General features: G+C 46.9%; 1 protein-coding gene across 33 annotated transcripts in view; it reads right to left on the bottom strand.

Moving 5' to 3' along the window:
* Nucleotides 1-18,516, bottom strand: part of Dst (dystonin) — a 393,820-nt gene that overhangs the window by 101,523 nt on the left and 273,781 nt on the right. For 22 of the 33 annotated variants that reach the window (XM_017596770.3, XM_017596775.3, XM_017596773.3 and 19 more), the window contains 11 exons: nt 13,231-18,468; nt 12,954-13,103; nt 12,279-12,494; nt 11,897-12,046; nt 10,569-10,802; nt 9,437-9,589; nt 7,829-8,062; nt 7,140-7,406; nt 5,403-5,948; nt 4,259-4,435; nt 1,101-1,224 (listed from right to left, as the gene is read on the bottom strand). In XM_017596770.3, coding sequence (XP_017452259.1) covers nt 1,101-1,224; nt 4,259-4,435; nt 5,403-5,948; nt 7,140-7,406; nt 7,829-8,062; nt 9,437-9,589; nt 10,569-10,802; nt 11,897-12,046; nt 12,279-12,494; nt 12,954-13,103; nt 13,231-18,468 — 7,489 coding nt within the window. The remainder of the gene's footprint in view (nt 1-1,100; nt 1,225-4,258; nt 4,436-5,402; nt 5,949-7,139; nt 7,407-7,828; nt 8,063-9,436; nt 9,590-10,568; nt 10,803-11,896; nt 12,047-12,278; nt 12,495-12,953; nt 13,104-13,230; nt 18,469-18,516) is intronic. The other 11 variants (XM_039083554.2, XM_039083555.2, XM_017596784.3 and 8 more) reach the window with 1 other exon arrangement.

The following is an 18,516-nucleotide window of genomic DNA, read 5'->3' as shown; positions in this document are numbered from 1 at the left end:
AAGAGCTAGAAAAAAATCTCTGTTGTAGCCTTTGTCTCTTGGCCCCAGTTTCTAACACAGAGTTCTTAAGTGTTTCAGCAATTCCTCCACCAGCTCAAGGCTGGCCTGGGATATATGCAAGCTCTTGTTGTCTTTATTTACTTGTTAAATCAACAAACAATTCAAAAAAAGTATTTTTAGAAGTTACTAAGAAGTTTTTCTTAGAAATAATAATAATAATAATAATAATAATAATAATAATAATAATAATAATAATAGATCTTATGGAAATGTCTCTGTATCCTAAACCGGTCCACACATTCTTAGAAAATGCTGCCAGAGAGAAGCTTTAACTGTTCTTGCTGTAACCCATGAAATAACGAACATTTAACAGCAGGAAAAGCCAGGCATGGCATTCAGAAGTCTTAGCATTCAGATGACTAACACAGGAGGACTGTCGTGAGTTCAAGACCAGCCTGGGCTCCACAGTTATTCTCAGGCCAATAATTGAAGCAAGATCTTGTCTTAAAAAGATGAAAAAACAAAAAGGAGAAAAAAAAAGGAAGGGAAACCTCAAAGTGCCTTTTAAAATAACAGAAAAACAACGAGGACAACCCTTCCCTCTACACCTCCAGGCGTGGCCGCCTACTCTGGCCATGGTCGCCCATGTTAGACGATGGTCTATCGAAATGGAAGAATAAAACCTTAAGGGCCAGCACTTACACTTTCTTCATAGGCCTTAAAGTTCTGTAGCTTTGTGTTTTATAATTAGATACATTATACCATGATAAAAATCACATGTAATTCATAAATACACGTGCCTTGAAATCACTTATCAATTGTGGTCACGATCAAGAATGCTTGTGTCTCTAAGAATGAAGAAAAGTTGTGGAGTGGCTTTCTTTTCCCTGAAGACTTGTGCTCGGATTTTAACTCGGCTCTACTTGGGGGGAACCATATGAATAGTCATCTGGAAGATGTTTTTAATCTCATACGCACAGAGATCATGAAGCAAACAACGTACATGTGTGAACACTTTCTCCTTATCTGTAAGATACCTCTATTTCGAATTTACCCAGGAGACAGGAAACAAGGACTAAGACCTTACGCTAAGACCTCACCAAGCGTCTTCTGGATGTCATTCTTGGCAGGAAGTAGCGAGCCCTTGGCATCCAAGAGTACTTCTGCGGTTTTCTTCAGCTTCTCTACAGCAGCCTGCTGACTTGATATCTGTCCTTGCAAAGCCTGTGGGATTAAGTGGTTTTCAATTATATGCAGGACTAACAGGTTCCCAATGAGGAAAACAATGGTAATCTCAACTGAACAGAATAAACCACAGAACACACAAACTTTCACTGTCAAGCTTACTCTGGACTTCCGAGGGTACAGCAAGGAGAACGCATCAACCAACCAATCCAGACGGTGAGCCTTGGCACACCGTGAGGTGTTCTTAGCAACCTGCCTACTTTCAACTTCTAACCTCATGATGCCATGCTTTTCCCTAATTCCTACTTTGATGCTTTGTACCCTGCCCCCCAAATCCCAACGCCCAGCAGCAGCAAAACTCAGACACAGAGAACCCCCAGGACTGTTTCTGACCCTAGGTCCTTGACTTCATGGTGTGCCATCTGTATTAGTGCAATTTGTTATTGAGCATCTAAAATTAAAAAAGCATTACCACATTCTGGGGTAAAATAGCTACAAAGCTTACAGGATGGGCTACATTCTCCAGGTAAGAGGAGATACTAGAGGAAGACCAGTGGGGGAGTGAGGACCAGTAAGTGGTGATGATGCTGGGCCCTGAAAAAACTATGGAAATGAAAAAGCAGAATATTTCTCTGTAGGGTAACCAGAAGGCAAAGAAATAGCCTGGGAAGAGGGAAAGAGGGTAGGGGGTAGGGGAGACTCTGATCACAGTAATTCAAGTAACCCCACCTACTAAAAGGAACCATTTCTAGATCAATGAATCTTTTAAACTTCAGTTCTCAGTGTATAACCCTGAGTAAGAATATAGCATTTTAAAAATTATCTATCCTTAGTTCAAAAATTTAAAATATGGTTTGGATCTAGGGGGACCCTTGGATCTCACCGAGAAGGGGGAATAGAATAGGTGTGGGGGGTTGGATGGATGGAGGGGACTGGGTGGGGGAGATGGTAGGGATGGGAACGGTGGGATCAGGTGTGGGAAGAATAGAACAGAGGGAAAGAGAACTGGAATCAGGAGGGGGTGGGGCGTATGCCTGGGACAAGCTGAAAATCTAGGACAATGGAAACTCCCAGGAATCTATGAGGTGACCCTACTAGGACTCCTAGCAATGGGGGATACGGAGTCTGGAACACCCATCTCCTGTAAGCAGGTAAGACATCCAGTGGAGGGATTAGACACCAACCCAGTCACAAACTTTGACCCACAGTTTTTTCCTGCCTACAGGACGTGTAGGGGTGAAGATGGAACAGAAATGGAGGAAATGGTCGGTCAATGACTGCCCGGCTTGAGATCCATGCCATGGGAGGGAGCCATCCCTGACATCATTCATCATATTCTGCAACGTTTGCTGACTAGAGCCTAGCATAACTGTCATCTGAAAGGCTTCACCCAGCAACTGAGGGAAACAGATGCAGAGACCCACAGTCAAACATTAGGGAATCCTGTGGAAGATGGGGAGGAAGGATTCAAAGAGTCAAAGGGGTCAAGAGGACCACAAGAAAACCTACAGAATCAACTAATCCCTGGTCAGGATGCAGGGGCTCACAAGGACTGAAGCCCCAACCAGAGAGCACAGAACCTAGCACATATGTAGCAGTTGTGTGGCTGGGTCTTCCTGTGGGACTCCTAAAGCAGGAGCAGGGGCTGTCTGATGGTTTGCCTGCCTTTGGATCCCTTTCCTCTAACAGGGCTGTCTCGTCTCGCCTTAAGTAGTCTTACTGCAACCTGATACACCAAGGCTGGTTGATATCTATGGAAGACCTCCCCCTTTTTAAGGAGAAAGGAAGGAGGGGTGGTGTGCTGGCTGGTTTTGTGTCAACTTGACACGAGCTGGAGTTATCACAGAGAAAGGAGCCTCCCTTGAGGAAATGCCTCCATGAGATCTAGCTGTAAGGCATTTTCTTAACTAGTGATCGAGGGTGGGAGGGCCCAGCCCATTGTGGGTGGTGCCATCCCTGGGCTGGTGGTCTTGGGTTCTATAAGAGAGCAAGCGGAGCAAGGCAGGGGAAGCAAGCCAGTAAGAAACATCCCTCCATGGCCTCCGCATCAGCTCCTGCTTCCTGACCTGCTTGAGTTCCAGTCCTCATTTCCTTCGGTGATGAACAGCGATGTGGAAGTGTAAGCTGAGTAAACCCTTTCCTCCCCAACTTGCCTCTTGGTCATGATGTTTGTGCAGGAATAGAAACCCTGACTAAGACAAGTGGGTATAGGGGGTGAGGAGAGGAGAAAGAAAGGGGAAGCTGCAATTGGGATGTCAACTAACTAAATTAATCAATTAATGAAAATAGGATAGAGTAATTTGACAGTTTGTCTCACCAAGAGTTTGTCGATCACACATTTCTGGAAAGGCAGGAAGACATTCTGTGGTAAGGTGGTTAACTGAAGTTTGCATCTCTATACACCACGAAGGAACATAACAGGAACCGTTATGACTGACTCTGAGGCACTCTGAACATGACAGCAACATTCTTCTAGATGTCCTTTCTTGAAAGATACCCACCGTGCACTTTGGGCGGGGTGACCCTCTAGATCAGTGTCCTCAACCTTCCTAATGTAGTTCCTCACATTGTGGTGACCTCCCTAACCACAGATTATTTTCATTGCTAATTCGCAACTGTAACTTGCTACAGTTGTGACTCACAATGCAAATGTCTAGTATGCTGAGAGCTGATAGTCTTAAGCGACACCTATGAAAGGGGTTGTTTGGACCCTCAAAGGGGTTTGCCATCCATGGGTTCTAGAAACTAGGAACATAGCACCGTACAAGACAGACACAAACCCCTGCCTTCTCGGAGCTTAATTCTAATGGAAAAGTCAAGAAGTACAACAGTAAGTAAGCGGCTGGCTTTGTTGGAGGTGGGGGGAGGGTGCAGTGGATGCCGCCAACAATGGCAATGTTAATCCGGTTAAGTAACTGTGGGATAAACGTTCTGGAACCCTCTGGTGGGACAGAATATTCTCCACAGATTTCCTGGGCCCAAAGCAAAACTATCACGCAACCGTGGAGAATGGGATTCTTTCGATAGCATGGCTGAGGGGTTGTTTCTCTTCCCCTTCCTCCTCCTCCTTTACCTTGGTCTCTTCTAACTGCCTTTGCAGATTTTTGGGGTCCAAAGCGATGGGCTCGAGCAAGTGTCTGCTGGCTTTGGCCTCGCAGGCCTGGAGCCCGGAGAGAAGTCCACAGGAAGCGTCTTCGTAGTGTTGGTATTTATCCACCAGATCTTTGAGGTTGTTTCCAAGAACACTGCACTAAAAATCAAAGAGAGAGAGAGAGAGAGAGAGAGAGAGAGGCTGAGGCCCACCGTCTTCTCATGTGTGATAAGATCTCAAGATGGATGAGCTGTGTAACTTGGGGGGGGGGGCAGACTTCAACCAAAGTCGAGGCATCTTCCCCTTCATGTGGAGAATGTGGGGAAGTCAAAAGGTAACCATTAAAACGAGGAGATAGTTCTAGACTTACAATAACTAAAAAAGACGTTGTTGCTGGCTGGCCTTAAACGCAAATCAATCACCGGACCAGGCAAACGTTCACACAATACCATATGTGCTTTACACGTCCCTTCTACGTGCTGTATAGGACTAACACGATCAGGTGAAATAAGAGTAACAGAAGCAGCACCCGAGCCTCAGAAGTGCTCGCCAAATATGCAACGGGCTACGCCTGGACAGCCTCCGCTACAATCAGGAAAACACATTCTTGGGTCTTCTCCCTCCCCACGCTAAGACAGGATCTTGCTACGTAGCCCAGGCTGACCCAAATTTACAATCTTTCTCCCTTAGCTTTTGGAGGGCCGTGCCGCTACACGTTGGCTTACAGTTTTTGTTTTTAGCAAGACTCTTTAGTTTTCCAAGGCAGTAAAGGGAGCAACGCAGAACATTAGGCACTCATAATGAAGACATATCGATCAAATACATCTGCAGAACAGTCCTGGAATATTTGAAGGGAATTATCCTACGTGAATGACAATGACCAGAAGCTGAGCCCCCTCCTTCTGCTTAGCTCATGAGCCTCATCTGGTGGCCAAATCTGGTACTACAAAAATTTGAGAAACCAACTTTAGGTTACTAACCTTTAAGAGACATTTTCCCCATGTCAATATTTATGTGTTCTATTTTTTTTCACTTCTAAATCCAAAGCAAAGGTGAAGAGGACACGTAGAAAAGTTTATCACAGACTGACCTCCATTTAAAAAAAATAAAAGGAAAGCAAACTTACCTTAGAGTAGAGACACCGGAAGCGGTCTGTAACCTGATCCAGTTTGGTCTGAACCTCTCTGTGGGTTGCGGAAGTCTCAAGGCTGTCCTTGCCAATCCTGTCACCGTCTCTCTTGCTGCAAGATTTGGCAGCTTCCATCACTCTGTTTCCGGAAATGGTGATGTACCTCAGGTCGCCTTTGTGCGAAATGACGTCTTCCGAGAAGCTCTTCTGCCTCGCCAGCTTGTCCGTCAGCCCGCTGAGGTCGTCCGCGCCCGCCTCCAGGTTCTCCAGCTCCTGTTCCGACTGCTGCAGCCAATGCTCAAACTCACCGCAGTCGGCATCGAACTTCTCCAGCTCCTCCTGCAGGGAGTGGGTCAGCTTCACCTTCTTCTCACACTCGGCCAGCACCGTCTCGTAGTGCGCCTTCAGCTCCTGCACGTTGGCCTGCAGCTTCTCCTTCTCTTCAGGGGACAGATGGTGGCCCTGTTTCTCCAGCAGCGCCTGCGCCGACTGCGTGGCCATGATGACCGCCTGGTGCTGAGCCACGATCTTTTCATGCTGGGCCTGTGTGGAAACAACACTTTAGACTGCTGCCGGGAACACCGTGCCTTGGGGGGGTGGTGACCAGGCTTCTAGGACCCAACCATATCTATAACCCTCCCTCCTGTTGTCGAGTTTAAAGACAGTTGAACAAGAGCGAAACAAGAACAGTATTAGAGAAGCCTAGCGAGTTAAAGGAGAAGACATGAGGGGGAGTGGTGGAGACATCTGGCCGCACTGTGTCTCAGGCTTATACTGAACATGGAGGGTGGCCTCAATGGTGTCGCAGAATTGCTTTAAGCATCGTCTCGGCTCACATACAAAGAATTCCTCCAGAACCTGGCAGAGGTTTGAGTCTACGGAGGCAGGAAAGCAGAGAGGGCCCTGGGGAAGTGGTGAGGCCATGGGGTCAGAGGCACGCAGAGCCGCTGACAGCCTCACTCTCCTCTCAAGGACAGCCACCAGGCACCAAGAGTCAGGCACAGAGACAAGAACCATCAACTCCGGGACTCTTTGAAATGGTCACCCCAGAGCTGCCTTTGCTCCCGAGGGTGCATGGAGGACAGCCTCTACTGCTTCCCTGCGCTGGGCTTTCATTCTTCACAGCAGCCTACACTCGTTCACAGGTAACACAGAGCTCAAGGCTGTGCAGCAAAACTATGGCCAAGGCCAAAGCCAAACTCTAACTTTACTACACGTGGAACCTGGGCAAGCTACGTTGGGTATGTAAGTTGCACATGGAATTTAAAACCTCAAAGAGTAGCTAGTTAGACTGGGAAACTGAGGAGGCGTGCTGGGCCACCGCCCCTGCTCTGGAGAACTCAACGATCGGCCTCCTTCATGTCTTTCTTGTTAAACTTTATGCATACATGTCTGTTCCGGGTGACCTCGGAGGCCAGCTGGAGTTACGGGCTGTGAGCTGCATGATGTGGGGGGCTTGGAACTGCACTTGGATCCTCTTCAAGAACAGCAAGCTTTCCGAACCACTGAGCCAGCTCTCCAGCCCTCTTTCATTTCTAAAACAGGGCTTCAGCTATGCACAGGAGTTGTACCTAGTGATTTACTTCTTACGGTTTTCGTTTGCTAGTAACTTTCTCAGTAATTTATACTAGACATAAGGCCGGGGCAGGGAAAGCCTTTATTCTCTGTGGTCGTAAGGCTCTGACTCTTGACCCGTCCCCCACACGGAATCTGAGGGCAGCACCGTTTAATCACCTTGACCTTCTCGTACTGCTGGTTCAGGTTCCCCTCGGTCATCCCACCGTGCCCTTCGGCATCTGTCTCCAGCAGGTTACCATTGACTTCATCCTCTTCACCAGCTTCCGACGTGCCATCGCCTTCATGCAAATGGGTTCCATTCTGCTCCAGGGGTTGTGTGTGCAACCTTCCTGACCCTTCTGAGTCTTTCTCAACGTTTGACAACCAGTTCAGAAGGTTTTCTATTTTGGTTTTGCTCTCTTCCAGCTGCCTCGCAGCCGCAACCTGGGTAGGGGGGGATCATAAGTATTATAGACGCAGCCTAGGCTCAACACACAAGTGTGTGTGTGTGTGTGTGCGCGCGCGCACATATCAAAAACATAAGAGAACTAAACCTTAAAGCAACAAGCAGTTACTCTGGGTCTATGCTGCCTTCAAACACGTATCATGAAATTTTAACTACAGTTGACTGCACTTCCCATGCATTTCTCACATCCACATTCTCTCAACCAGCTTCTACTTACGAAAAGACTAAGTAAAAGCCAACCCTCCCCATCTCTGAATCGGGCAGTTATGTACCCAGAGCCCCGTATTTTCATGCTCGGTGCTAACCACAGCTCACCACCACCTGATACGCACGACAAAGGCAAGCCGCTACCGTGCTAACCACCCAGTGAAGCGACAGTGTACCACACTGGGACAGGCACCTTTTCAGTCTCCTCCTTGAGGGCCGCAGTCACCACCTTATCCAGCTCCTTGGTCGACTGCTCGGCCTTTAAATTCAGCTGCTCACACTTCACCTTCGCCTCGTTGAGCTTCTGCTCGATCAAAGCCTTATCCTCTTGGGACAACTCGTCACCGCTCTCTTTCAAAAAGATTTCTGTGTTTCTCACTATTTCTGCCAGGGCCTGTGTACTTCCTTGCATATCCCTCTGTAATTCCTTAAAACACACGGGGGAAGAGGAACCGTTATCATTTGGATTCTTATAGAACCGGGATTCCAAGGGAGTGCGACTGCAGGCGGAGCCTGGCAGACACAGCCGAGAAGCACACGGAGTGTGGTGGTGCTGTGAGCTGGTTCAGGTGCACATTAGTTTTCTTGTAATTTGAACTCTCGGTATTAAAAACGAGTGAGCTTTTCATGAGAAAGAAAACAAACACTGAAGACCTCGAGGTACTCGGGTATATGAATTACAGGACTCTGTATGAGATCTCTGTCAGAGCATTTACCACAGAAATTTGTGGCGCTATTTACTCTAATTCTAAACACCGATGCCTATTTTCTGAGACTGTGTCTCACTATGTGGCCCGGGTGGGTGGAGAAACAGTCCTCCTCCTCCTTGGCTTCCCAAGTGCTATGTTTCCAGTCACACATGGCCCTCACACCCAATAGAAGCTTGATATTTAAATTCGTATCTATTTCTCAGGAGAGAAAAGAAAAATAGTTCCCATCAGTGAACTGGGTTTTTAACACCATGTTATATAAAACACAGACCTTTGTATATTAGCCCCAGCTACTAGGATTCCCAAGACTAAGATCTCTCAGGAGTTCTCGCTTTTCTGGGAAGTAGACATTTCCCTCTGATCTTTCCTCTTAAACACAAGGGAACCCCGCTTTTATGTACTTTCATCCTCATATACCACTGCACCTTCATAACGCCTTTCTCCTACTCTGCCTTGAGCTTCCTCAAGGGCCTGAGTGTTCACTTGCCTGCATATTACAACACTACTACATGACATTAACTGTAGCAAGGGCTTCATTCATATTTACTCAGCTTTAATAACAATGTAGCAACAGAAGGACGCTTAGGACTTACTGAAGGGAACCGAGATCCAGGGTCCTGACTAACACTGAACTGAATCAAGGCTACAGATAGTGAGTTCTCCTGACACCAAGACACAAGTTTTCCTCTCCTGCGTTTTTTTTTTTTTTTTTTTTACCCTCTTTCCTTAGATAAAAAAGAATGAATTACAGGAAAACCAGAGAAACAGAAATGGGCTGGTACTGGGAAAGCAATCAAACTGAAGCCTATTTTTCCTGATTTGCCAGTGAGTCAGCTGGCCATAAAAGGGTTACATTGTAACCTATCATTTACCTCCTTGATCGCAGCATGTCACTAAAACAACGTCAAAAGAATTACCTGGCCTGCTTTAAGTTGTAAATCTAGATTTAGGTACAAAGTTTGAATCTATTTCCGAGAGCCTGGGCACGCCTTGCTTCTGACACCCCTGTGTTTTCAATAACCCCAGTGGTCTCACAGAACTCCGAACCAAACCTAACAGGGATATACCGCTACTTATACCAAAAGGTCTACCTCTTGCTTGGACTGGTACTTCTTTAACTCCACCGTGCCATCTCCAATCACAAAGGTTTCCTGGTGACTAATTAGGCGGTTTTCAGTCTGGGTGAGGAGGTCACACAGCCCTTGGAGTTTCTCTTTGTACTCTTGCTGACGCTCTGCCACAACCTAAGATGGAGAAAACCCAAAACGCCGTCAATGGGCAACTTTCAACCCCCTTCTGATCTAGCCTCTTAACAGAACACACTTTCCAAACACCCCGCATTAAGCTTTTTTGAGTATGCTGTAAACATGATAGCACTGGAGTGCAAACAGAGGAAGGACAGACAGACAGTATGGTATGAGTATGTCCCGTATACACAAAAAGAGCCTGTTCGCGTGAAGACGCTCAGTAGAATACTGGCCATGCACAAGTGTAAGAGATGAACTTCTGATCGACAGGAAGAAACATCCCATTTCCTTAAGCTCCTGAAACCTGCGACACATAGAATTAATTCTGCAAAAGGACACCAAAAGAGAAGTTAGTCGTGACTTGTCAGTAAACATATGGATATGTATGTATATATATAGGTTATCATGCTACACACAGTGCCTGGATGCTTCAAGAGCAAAAGAAAACATTGCATGCATTATTTTTACTTCAACATTATGTTCTTCCCTCATTGCTGCCCTCGGACACTACCGTAACAGAATCCACTAAATCTAACAGATTCGTAAGACAAAATCTGCATTTCTATTTTCCTATTCCACACATTCTTATTACCTAGCTTACAGCAACAGTAGACACAGCTCATGTTTACTAAAATCTCAGCAGAGGCCAGGGACAGGGCTAAGGGTTTCGTATGAATCATCTTATCAGTGCTCATAATGCTACCAGATAAGCTTTCACCAGTGACTCTTGGATGCTCCTGAATGTTTTCTGGATCTCATTTTTCAGAGAGGATGAGGACTCTCACCTCGCAGAATACTGTTAAGAGGTCAACGAAAAAACTCAACTACATGACAGCATCCAGGTGAAAGACCGTGCCTTGATGTAAGTCAGGGATTCTGCTCAGCACCAGTTCCGGCCTGTCCAGAGCACTCCCTAGCTGGTCAGTATTTACTGATCAAGTAAAACAGTGAGCGCAATTCCACAAGAAAGGCAAACCTTCTGATGACCGAGCTCCTGCTCGAGCTGCAGCAGAGTTTCTAACCGGACCACCTCAGAGGTCACCAGCTCCTGCACGTCAAGGAAACACTTCTGGGTTGTATTCAGGAGTCTCAGCAGCTGTCTGCTTTGGTTGGGAGACAGATCTTGTGCGTAATCGGAGATGAAGGACTGAATGTCAAAGGCCGTTGTCTCCAGCTGCACTTTGGTGTGTGAAAGGTCTGTCAGCACATTCTGTGAAGGAAGCAGCACAAATGGCCAGGAAAGGGAGGTTAGCATGAGGTTCACCAACACTGGTAAAGCTCAAGTATGCTTGCTACTTAAATATGATCCCGCTATCATCCCTTAAAGGGTTAAGAATACGTTTTTAGTAACTCGTAAAAAAAATAGTTATTCATCATCTGGTAATAGGTAATTAAAGTTCTCTTCAAATTGTGTGTGATGTGTGATAACTGGTAACTCCTGTCTCCACCCCCTATTTCCACACAGAAGCACTAGTACTACAGATATGTGTTACCCAACCCAACTTTACACAGAGTCTAGGGATTTAAACTCTTATCCTCATACTTGCATAGAAAGAATGGCAAGCCCTTCATCTACTAAGTCATCTCTTCATTCCAATAATAAAGCATTTAAATACGATGGGAGTTAACATGCAAAGATATATATATATATGTCCCTATATATGTATATATGTGTATATATGTATATATATCCCTAAGGGCATTTTCTCCTCTCCTGGTAGATCACACTTAAAATGGCTCTATACACACACACACACACACACACACACACACACACACACACATATCTCCATCCAAAACAGCTTGACTCATCACAGTGAAATTGACATTAATGTCACAAAATAACTGCTAATATTTCCATATCCTTTCAATTGTGATAATTCACAAGGCAACAAGGAACATAGAATATTAATTAACAGGCTGTAATTTTTCTGACTGAGGTAAGAAACATTCCCAGTGTTCACGGGAATGTTGTTCAAATTAAGAGCCCATTTAAAAAGAATTTTCAGATAAAAACTTATTACCGCACAAACACAACTTGGGCTGCTATACTTTGACTAATTTGTAGCTAAGTCGGGCTTATACAATTCACTTGTAAAACACATGAACACAGATGTCAGTATGTCAGTGGCAGTGAGAATTCGGTATGGTGGATGGAATACGTTCTAGTGTTAGGTTGACTATGAAAAGATATCTCTTCAAGCCAAAGACAGGGAAATAATTCCTGACAGTCTCAGGAAGGTTGTATTTGTCCTGAACACTTCTTACACTAGATCTGCAGGTCGTGTGCATTCTGATACTTGCCTTAAGAAACTTCACACTGTTCTTTACAAGTTCAGTATCTTGGACGTTCACAGTTTGAATGTCCGCCACAGATCTGCTTTTCTCCGACACCCAATCTGAGTAGGACGTAAGTCTGTGTAGGAAGTCTTCATGACGAACTGCCAGCTTAGACTAGAAAACAAAAAATTATGCATTCATTTCTGCTGATCCCCCAAATTTCAAAGTCCTACAGTGATTCTGTTTGGAGAGTTAAGAACTGTAAAAATACAATACTAAATAAATAAATAAATAAATAAATAAATAAATAAATGAATGAATGAATGAATGATTGAATAAAAAACCCTCATAGTACAGTTTAAATTCTCAATCCCATTTTACTCGAAATTCACCATTTTTCGCCTACCGTTTCGGTGTCGATGGCAAGCGTGATCAGTTTCATCCTTTGTGAGGACACACTGCTGAGGGACTCGAAGGCATTCTGTAAACGTTCGTGGCTTTTGCTCAGCTCCTCATGATGTCTTCCGGGAAGGTCGCTAGGAAAAGACTTTAAGAATTCTTCTGCCAGCTTTAGGTCTTTTCTTAAAAATACAGCCATTGGAGCCAATCCCAACTCAAATGTCTGCGAAGAAATACAATCCAGATTCATTTACCAGGCACTAAAAGGCACAAACCCAAACCTGAAGTATAAGACAGAAGGGCATTCTGCTCTGTGGAACTGTGTATTAAATGGCACCATCCATGAACCAGTGTAACCCGGACCTGGATGTCTCCCAAAACCCATGCTTTGGACCTCGGCTTGGTGCTACAGGGGGGAAATAGAAACTTTGGGACGAGGATTTAGTAGGTGCGTTTCAGATCCCTGAAGTTGTTGACTCTCAAATGCCCGGGAGCACTCTGGTCTCTCTTCTTCTGCCTTTCAGCTTGAGGTGAAGAACTGCCTTGCCCACCAAACCAGATGCAACCAGACCAAGGGATCACAGGTTACAGCCTCTGATGGCATGAGACCAAAAGAACCTTCTGCTTAACTCCATTGTTGATGGAAAGTGGACAGGCATGTATGTCAGTGGATAATTCTTACCTCTAACTGCTTCAGCTGATTCTTCAAGGCTTCTAGACTGTTCTCCATGGCTGCCTGATTGTCTAAGGGGGGCTTCATATCTTGAAGCAAGGCCAGATATTCATGCATTTTCTCAGTATGCTGTAAACACTGTTGTAACCCATTGGAACACTAGAAACAAAGTTGGACACAGTAATTAACAGCCTTTATGAAAGAAACTTAAAGTCGGCAACATGTATGAGACTGTCCCCACGTTTCCCACTGGAACGGTCATGGGAAAACGTGTATGTCAACTTACTTTTTCTTTTGTGTTGTCATCAGAAGATATTTCTTTTGATCCAGAAGTACATTCTGAATGGTCTGGGGGCTCACTGCATAGTTCTCCAAACTCCTCATCTCTCGGCAACGCTGCTGTGTGCACACCGGAGTGCTCTACCCCGGCTTCTCTTACAGTTTGTGGGTTCGGGGTGTAGTGATTTCCTTCTTTGCTCTTGAGGTCACTGCAGTCGCATGGCTTTTCTTCCACCATCTCAGGAGCAGCACCTGGTGTTTGCTTCAAAGCTTCGGCCTGCTCTCTCTCAGCTGAATACCCATCCAATAGCAGCTTGCAAAACACATTTTTAAGTTGCGGTGGAAACAATCCAGACACAAGGCCTCTTTCCTCTGGGTTGCAGGCCGTCTGCGTTAATACTTTGATCAACTCAGATGTGCCTGGGGTTTCTTGGGTATGTTGGTCTTGCTTCAATATCTCAAGAAGACTTGCAATGCAGAGAGGGTCGCCTCTGTTCTCCGCCTTTTCTTCTGACGAGTTATTAATGGGGGAGACGCCAGGACTGGGCACATTGGATGTTTCATTTGGCAACTCAGACAAGATGGCTCTTTTAATTAAGTTCTGAATTGAAATTGTAGTCCCTGTGCAAGCCGAAGGGTCTCCCACGTCTTGGAGATTCATCTGAACTTTGTCTAAACCGCTTTTCAAGGTACCTCCATCCTCTCCGAACTCAGGCGTATGAACTCTCTCTTGGGGCCTGGGAGACGAGGTGCGTTCTCCGTGTGGCTGTTTCTCGGTGCGTTCTTTCTCTCTGCTGCTTTCTAACCGCGGGCAGCCCACATCTAAAGTGTTATCGGAGGTGTTTCTCACTCCATTCATATGGAGCTGAGCCTGCACAAAGTCGGTATTTCCCCCACACTCTGCCACACTTTTCTGAGGCAGGAGTGACAGTGTGGTGTCACTATGTTCTGGGGTGAAGTGAGGAATTCCTGCTTTTCCTTCAGACATACTTCCCTTGACACAAGCACCACTTGGCTGGATCTTGGCACCTGAAGGCCAGTCTCCTTGGGGAATGACTGGCTTCTCCTCTGCATTAGTTACTGTGGGTAAGTCGTCTTTCATGGGAGGAGAAGCTATGAAAGCACAGCTTGGGGTATGTTTGTTTGATTCCAGCACATCCACGTTTACACACTTATCACAACGCTCTGGAGAAGTGAACGGACCCGTCTCTTTCTCTGATCCTCCAGTGAGGGAATCTTCTTTCACTTGGCTCTTCACCCCAGAGGACCTGAGAGCTGAAGTCGGGTCAGCATGAGTCTCTTTAGAAGCCGAGGTGTCAAATATTTCTGCAAGAGTCTCAAGCAGAACAGGACTCTCACGGAGCCCCGTTTGCCCGTCCTTCGCCTCACAGTCAAGAGTCATGGTTGCTGTGTTCGGATCCCCTCTGTGTCTAAGTTCCTCGGTGTGTGTCAGTAGAGGGGTAAACAGACTCTCACCCGTGTTGGGGCTCCCTGTTGCAATTCCATTAGGGAAGGGGTTGAGACACCTTTCTTCTTCTCCTTCCTCTGGGCTGCTCATCAACCCTCCGTCCTCCCTAAAGCCTGTTTCCTGAATGGACATCTCACCTACCCCCTGGCTGTTTTTGCCATCTCTACCTTTAACCTGACCTCTTCCAGTTCCCCGCTGACCCCTGTTGCTTACTGTAAATGACAAGTGGCTTTCCTCTGAAGGTCCTCCTCCTAACCCTGCTTCAGAACAGACAATTTTGTTGGAAGGCTGGCCGTTTTTTGGCGATCCATTCTCCAGGTATTCGTCCTCATCTTTTAGAATGTCTGTAGAGCCTGGCCCTTGAACCAACTCGACGTTTTCTGAGGCGGTGCCTTGGGCATTAGACAGCGACACACCTGTAGTCGCCATGTGAGTGGACACACTTGCTCTGTCTTCCTCATCAGCTTCAGTGGTAAGTTCTGGATGGTTGCTTCTTTCCGTGTCTCGACCTCTCTTACCAGCCGATTCTGGCTGTAAAACACGTCCACGCTGCTGCTTTTCCAACGGACTGTAACCGTGCATCCTGTCTAGGAGAATCGTGTCTCTGACACTTTGGGTTTCAGCCCCGGATTCTTTGACGGTAGCGGTGTACAACTGGTTATGGCTAGCAGGGTCCGAGGGCTCTCCATTCTCACCTGCTACTTCTTGTCCTCCTCCCCCCCTGTCATCATCGTCCTCACTGCTGTAGGTCCCATTGTCCTCTTCATCCCTGTCACTACCATCACTCATATAAAGCCTGCTGCTTTCGATACTCTGTACGAAGCCTACCCCATCGGTATCAGATTGGCTTTCTTGGCTGGTGTCACACTCTTCTCTGTCCCCTCTCCAACGACCGCCGGGTGTTACTGAAGTTCCTAAGCTCTCTTTCCTTCCAGTAATTTCACCATCAGTCAAGGAGTCAGACTCACTATGCTCAAGGTCAGATGGGGTCTCGCTTTCGGGTACAGGCTCCGCTAACCGTTCTCTCATCTTGTCAGAGTCACCTAAATTAAATTGTTTCTGGTCAACTACATATAACTCAGGTCTCTTGGTACCCACAAGAAATCCCTGAGGAAAATGTACTTTGCCTCCCGCACTTAAGCTCTCATCCATTCCTCCTGGAGAAGACTCGGGATTTTCGTTCTCTTTCAAAACGTCATAAAAAATGTCATCAGGAGGAGGGGTCTTGTCATTTTCCTCCTGCAAGGTGTCATAGTCCTCTGGTTGCAAACAGTCGTGGTCGTCACCTTGAAGGATTAGGGAGTCATGGTCCTCGTCTTCGAACAAGGGGGTGTCATAGAAATAGTCATCGCTGTCGCTGTCTGTTGCCGTGTCGCTCTGCTGACCGGCCAGGAGGGATGTCTCATAGTCACCCGCATCAATGGCTCCTTTAAGTGACAGTGGACGGCAAGCAGATGGGTTGGCGTTGCATGAGCCATCCCCGGGGATCATGGTACAGGAGTCGTCTTCCACCTCAGACCCAGTTTTCTCCGTCTCACTTGTCTGCCGAGTGGTTCCGCTCTCAGCAGAGGCATCAGACATGTATTCATCACTGGAGTAGTGTACTTGACAATTGCTGCACCCATTATCTACAGGCGTCTGTCCACAGGGCGCCCCCTGCAGGCTGACGCTGATAGCTGCGATTCCTAGGAACTGGTCTTGAAGCTTTTCTCCTGTGCTTTGATCAGCCAGCACACTCTGGTCACCGGATGACAAAGTAGAAGCTTCGCATAAATATCCTGTGTTCTTCGGGGTATCACTAAAACTCCCCTGGCTGTGCCTCAACAAATCGTGGCTTAACAGGGCACTCAGCCGGGGGGAATAGTCAAAGACGGAGGGGCCCTTCTGTATATGGTCTTCATCCTCCGTTTCACTCGCATCACAAAGTCTACTGGTTTCTGATGTGCAGACGCCAGAATGGATACCTTCGTCTGGAGACGCCTCCGTATCAAGCTCACTTTGATTCTTAAGTTCAGGCTGTGTTGAATATGATGTAGGTTTGGGGACACGCACACTAGATGGACCGCCGGCCTTCTGAGCAACTGTTGTGTCTGTGAGGTTTTCTAGCCGAGGCAATTCGCCACTGTCCTCATTGTTTCCCATTTCACAAAGCTCTCCATTCAGGTCCCACTTTGCGTTTTCAAGAGGCCCTTTATGTCCAGGGTGTCTGTAATGACATTTATCAGAACCAGCTGCCAGAGTTGAACACCCGTGCTTTTCTCTACTGGAAGCACAATCAGGAGAAGCATCAGGGACGGGTAAGACAGACAGGCTTTCTCTCACGGCTGTGCCGGCTCCGAGCTCCGCACCGCAGCTTTCCAGGAGCATGCCCACGGCCTCCTCCAAGTCTCCATCATGAAGCAGAAGCCTGCGCCCTGTGTTTGCATCCATGTAGCTGTTCACCATTAAGTAAGATAGGAATAACTTCTTAGTCTGTTCTGAGCTCTGAGCTGCAACTGGCTCGTCCCCATCGGAACCATCCTCCTCTTGAGTGTAATGATGGGCTGTAGACGGCTGGAATTTGCAAAAAGAGAGCCACTTCCTGGCGTTTTTGCAAGCTTCCAAATCTCCTAAGTCTGGCATTTTGTCTGGCAGCGTCACGTGTTTTAAAACCGATGCTGTGTTGTTATCTATGATCCCCAGCCGCCTAGCGGCATCCAGATCGATGACCTGAGAGGTTTCTGGGAAGTAGAGAGCCGCGATCTTCTGTCTGCCATTCAGAATTTTGCAGGCTAGTTCATTTGTAATCAACTCTTGCTCTAAGGAAGAAGCTGTGGGAAATATTTCACCAGAGTGGGGCCAGATGAGTCCAACGTAGCCCCGCTGAGCCTCCAGAACCAGCAGTGCACTGCTGGATGTTATCAACTCGCACTGGACCGCTTCATCCACCGTTAATCGCTTAGCGGGATTCGAGTGCAAGATCCCACCTGTCCGAACTTGGTAGGTGAGGATACTGCTGGCAGTGTCTCGGTCAATCACTCCCTCTGCCAAGGCCTCCTCCACGGTCATTTTCTGACCGGAGTTGCAATCGACGAGACCTCCAGACAGAAGCTGGGCCCCTAACAGCCTAAACATGGTCTCTCGGTCTATGATTCCTTCGTGAGCTGCTCTCAGGATGCTAACGCTTCTGCCACACTTCAGTGTTATCCTGCCAGCTTCCTGTGGTCTCACTGGTAAAAGCCACATCCTGGTATTTTCCTGCAAAATACTCCTCTGCACCATATCAGTTAAAGATACCTTCTCAGAAGTGCACGGGTCAATAAGATCTTTGCAAGCAGCTTGCCTTTCCAGGACTTTGGAAAACAAGGCGGAGGAAATCAAGTTCTGTTGGAACGCCTTTTGTAAGGTCAGGTGTTCACCCGTGGCTGGAACAACCAGGGAGTCTGTGGAGAGCAGTATCTCCAGAACTCGGATGGCCACGGACTCCGAGATCACACCCCGATCCAGAGAATCAAGCACAGGGATCATGGTTGGCGAAGCCGTAGAAATGATTTGCTTCGCTTCATTTAGTTCTTTCAGTTGGCCCAGAATCTGTTCATCGACGAGGCCGTGCCTTTCAGCATCTTTGAGGTCAAAACACTTTCTTAACTCTGGTGAAATTAAACCAGAAATCACTAGCTGTGCTTCAAGCAGCCTGATCCCTGTTTCATAGTCGATGAGGCCTCTTAAAACTGCCTGAAAGACAGAAAGGACCTCTCCGGTTGTCTGATTGATGGTACCCGCAATCACTTTATCTGGCTGAAAGGGAAATGCAGAAAGGCCTCGGTCAGTCTGGTCCTCCAGGCA

Source organism: Rattus norvegicus, chromosome 9 (genome assembly GCF_036323735.1).
Source record: "Rattus norvegicus strain BN/NHsdMcwi chromosome 9, GRCr8, whole genome shotgun sequence".
In the NCBI taxonomy this organism is placed as follows: Eukaryota; Metazoa; Chordata; class Mammalia; order Rodentia; family Muridae; genus Rattus; species Rattus norvegicus.
Note: the sequence above shows the minus strand (reverse complement) of the source record. Positions and strands in the feature narration are given on the sequence as shown.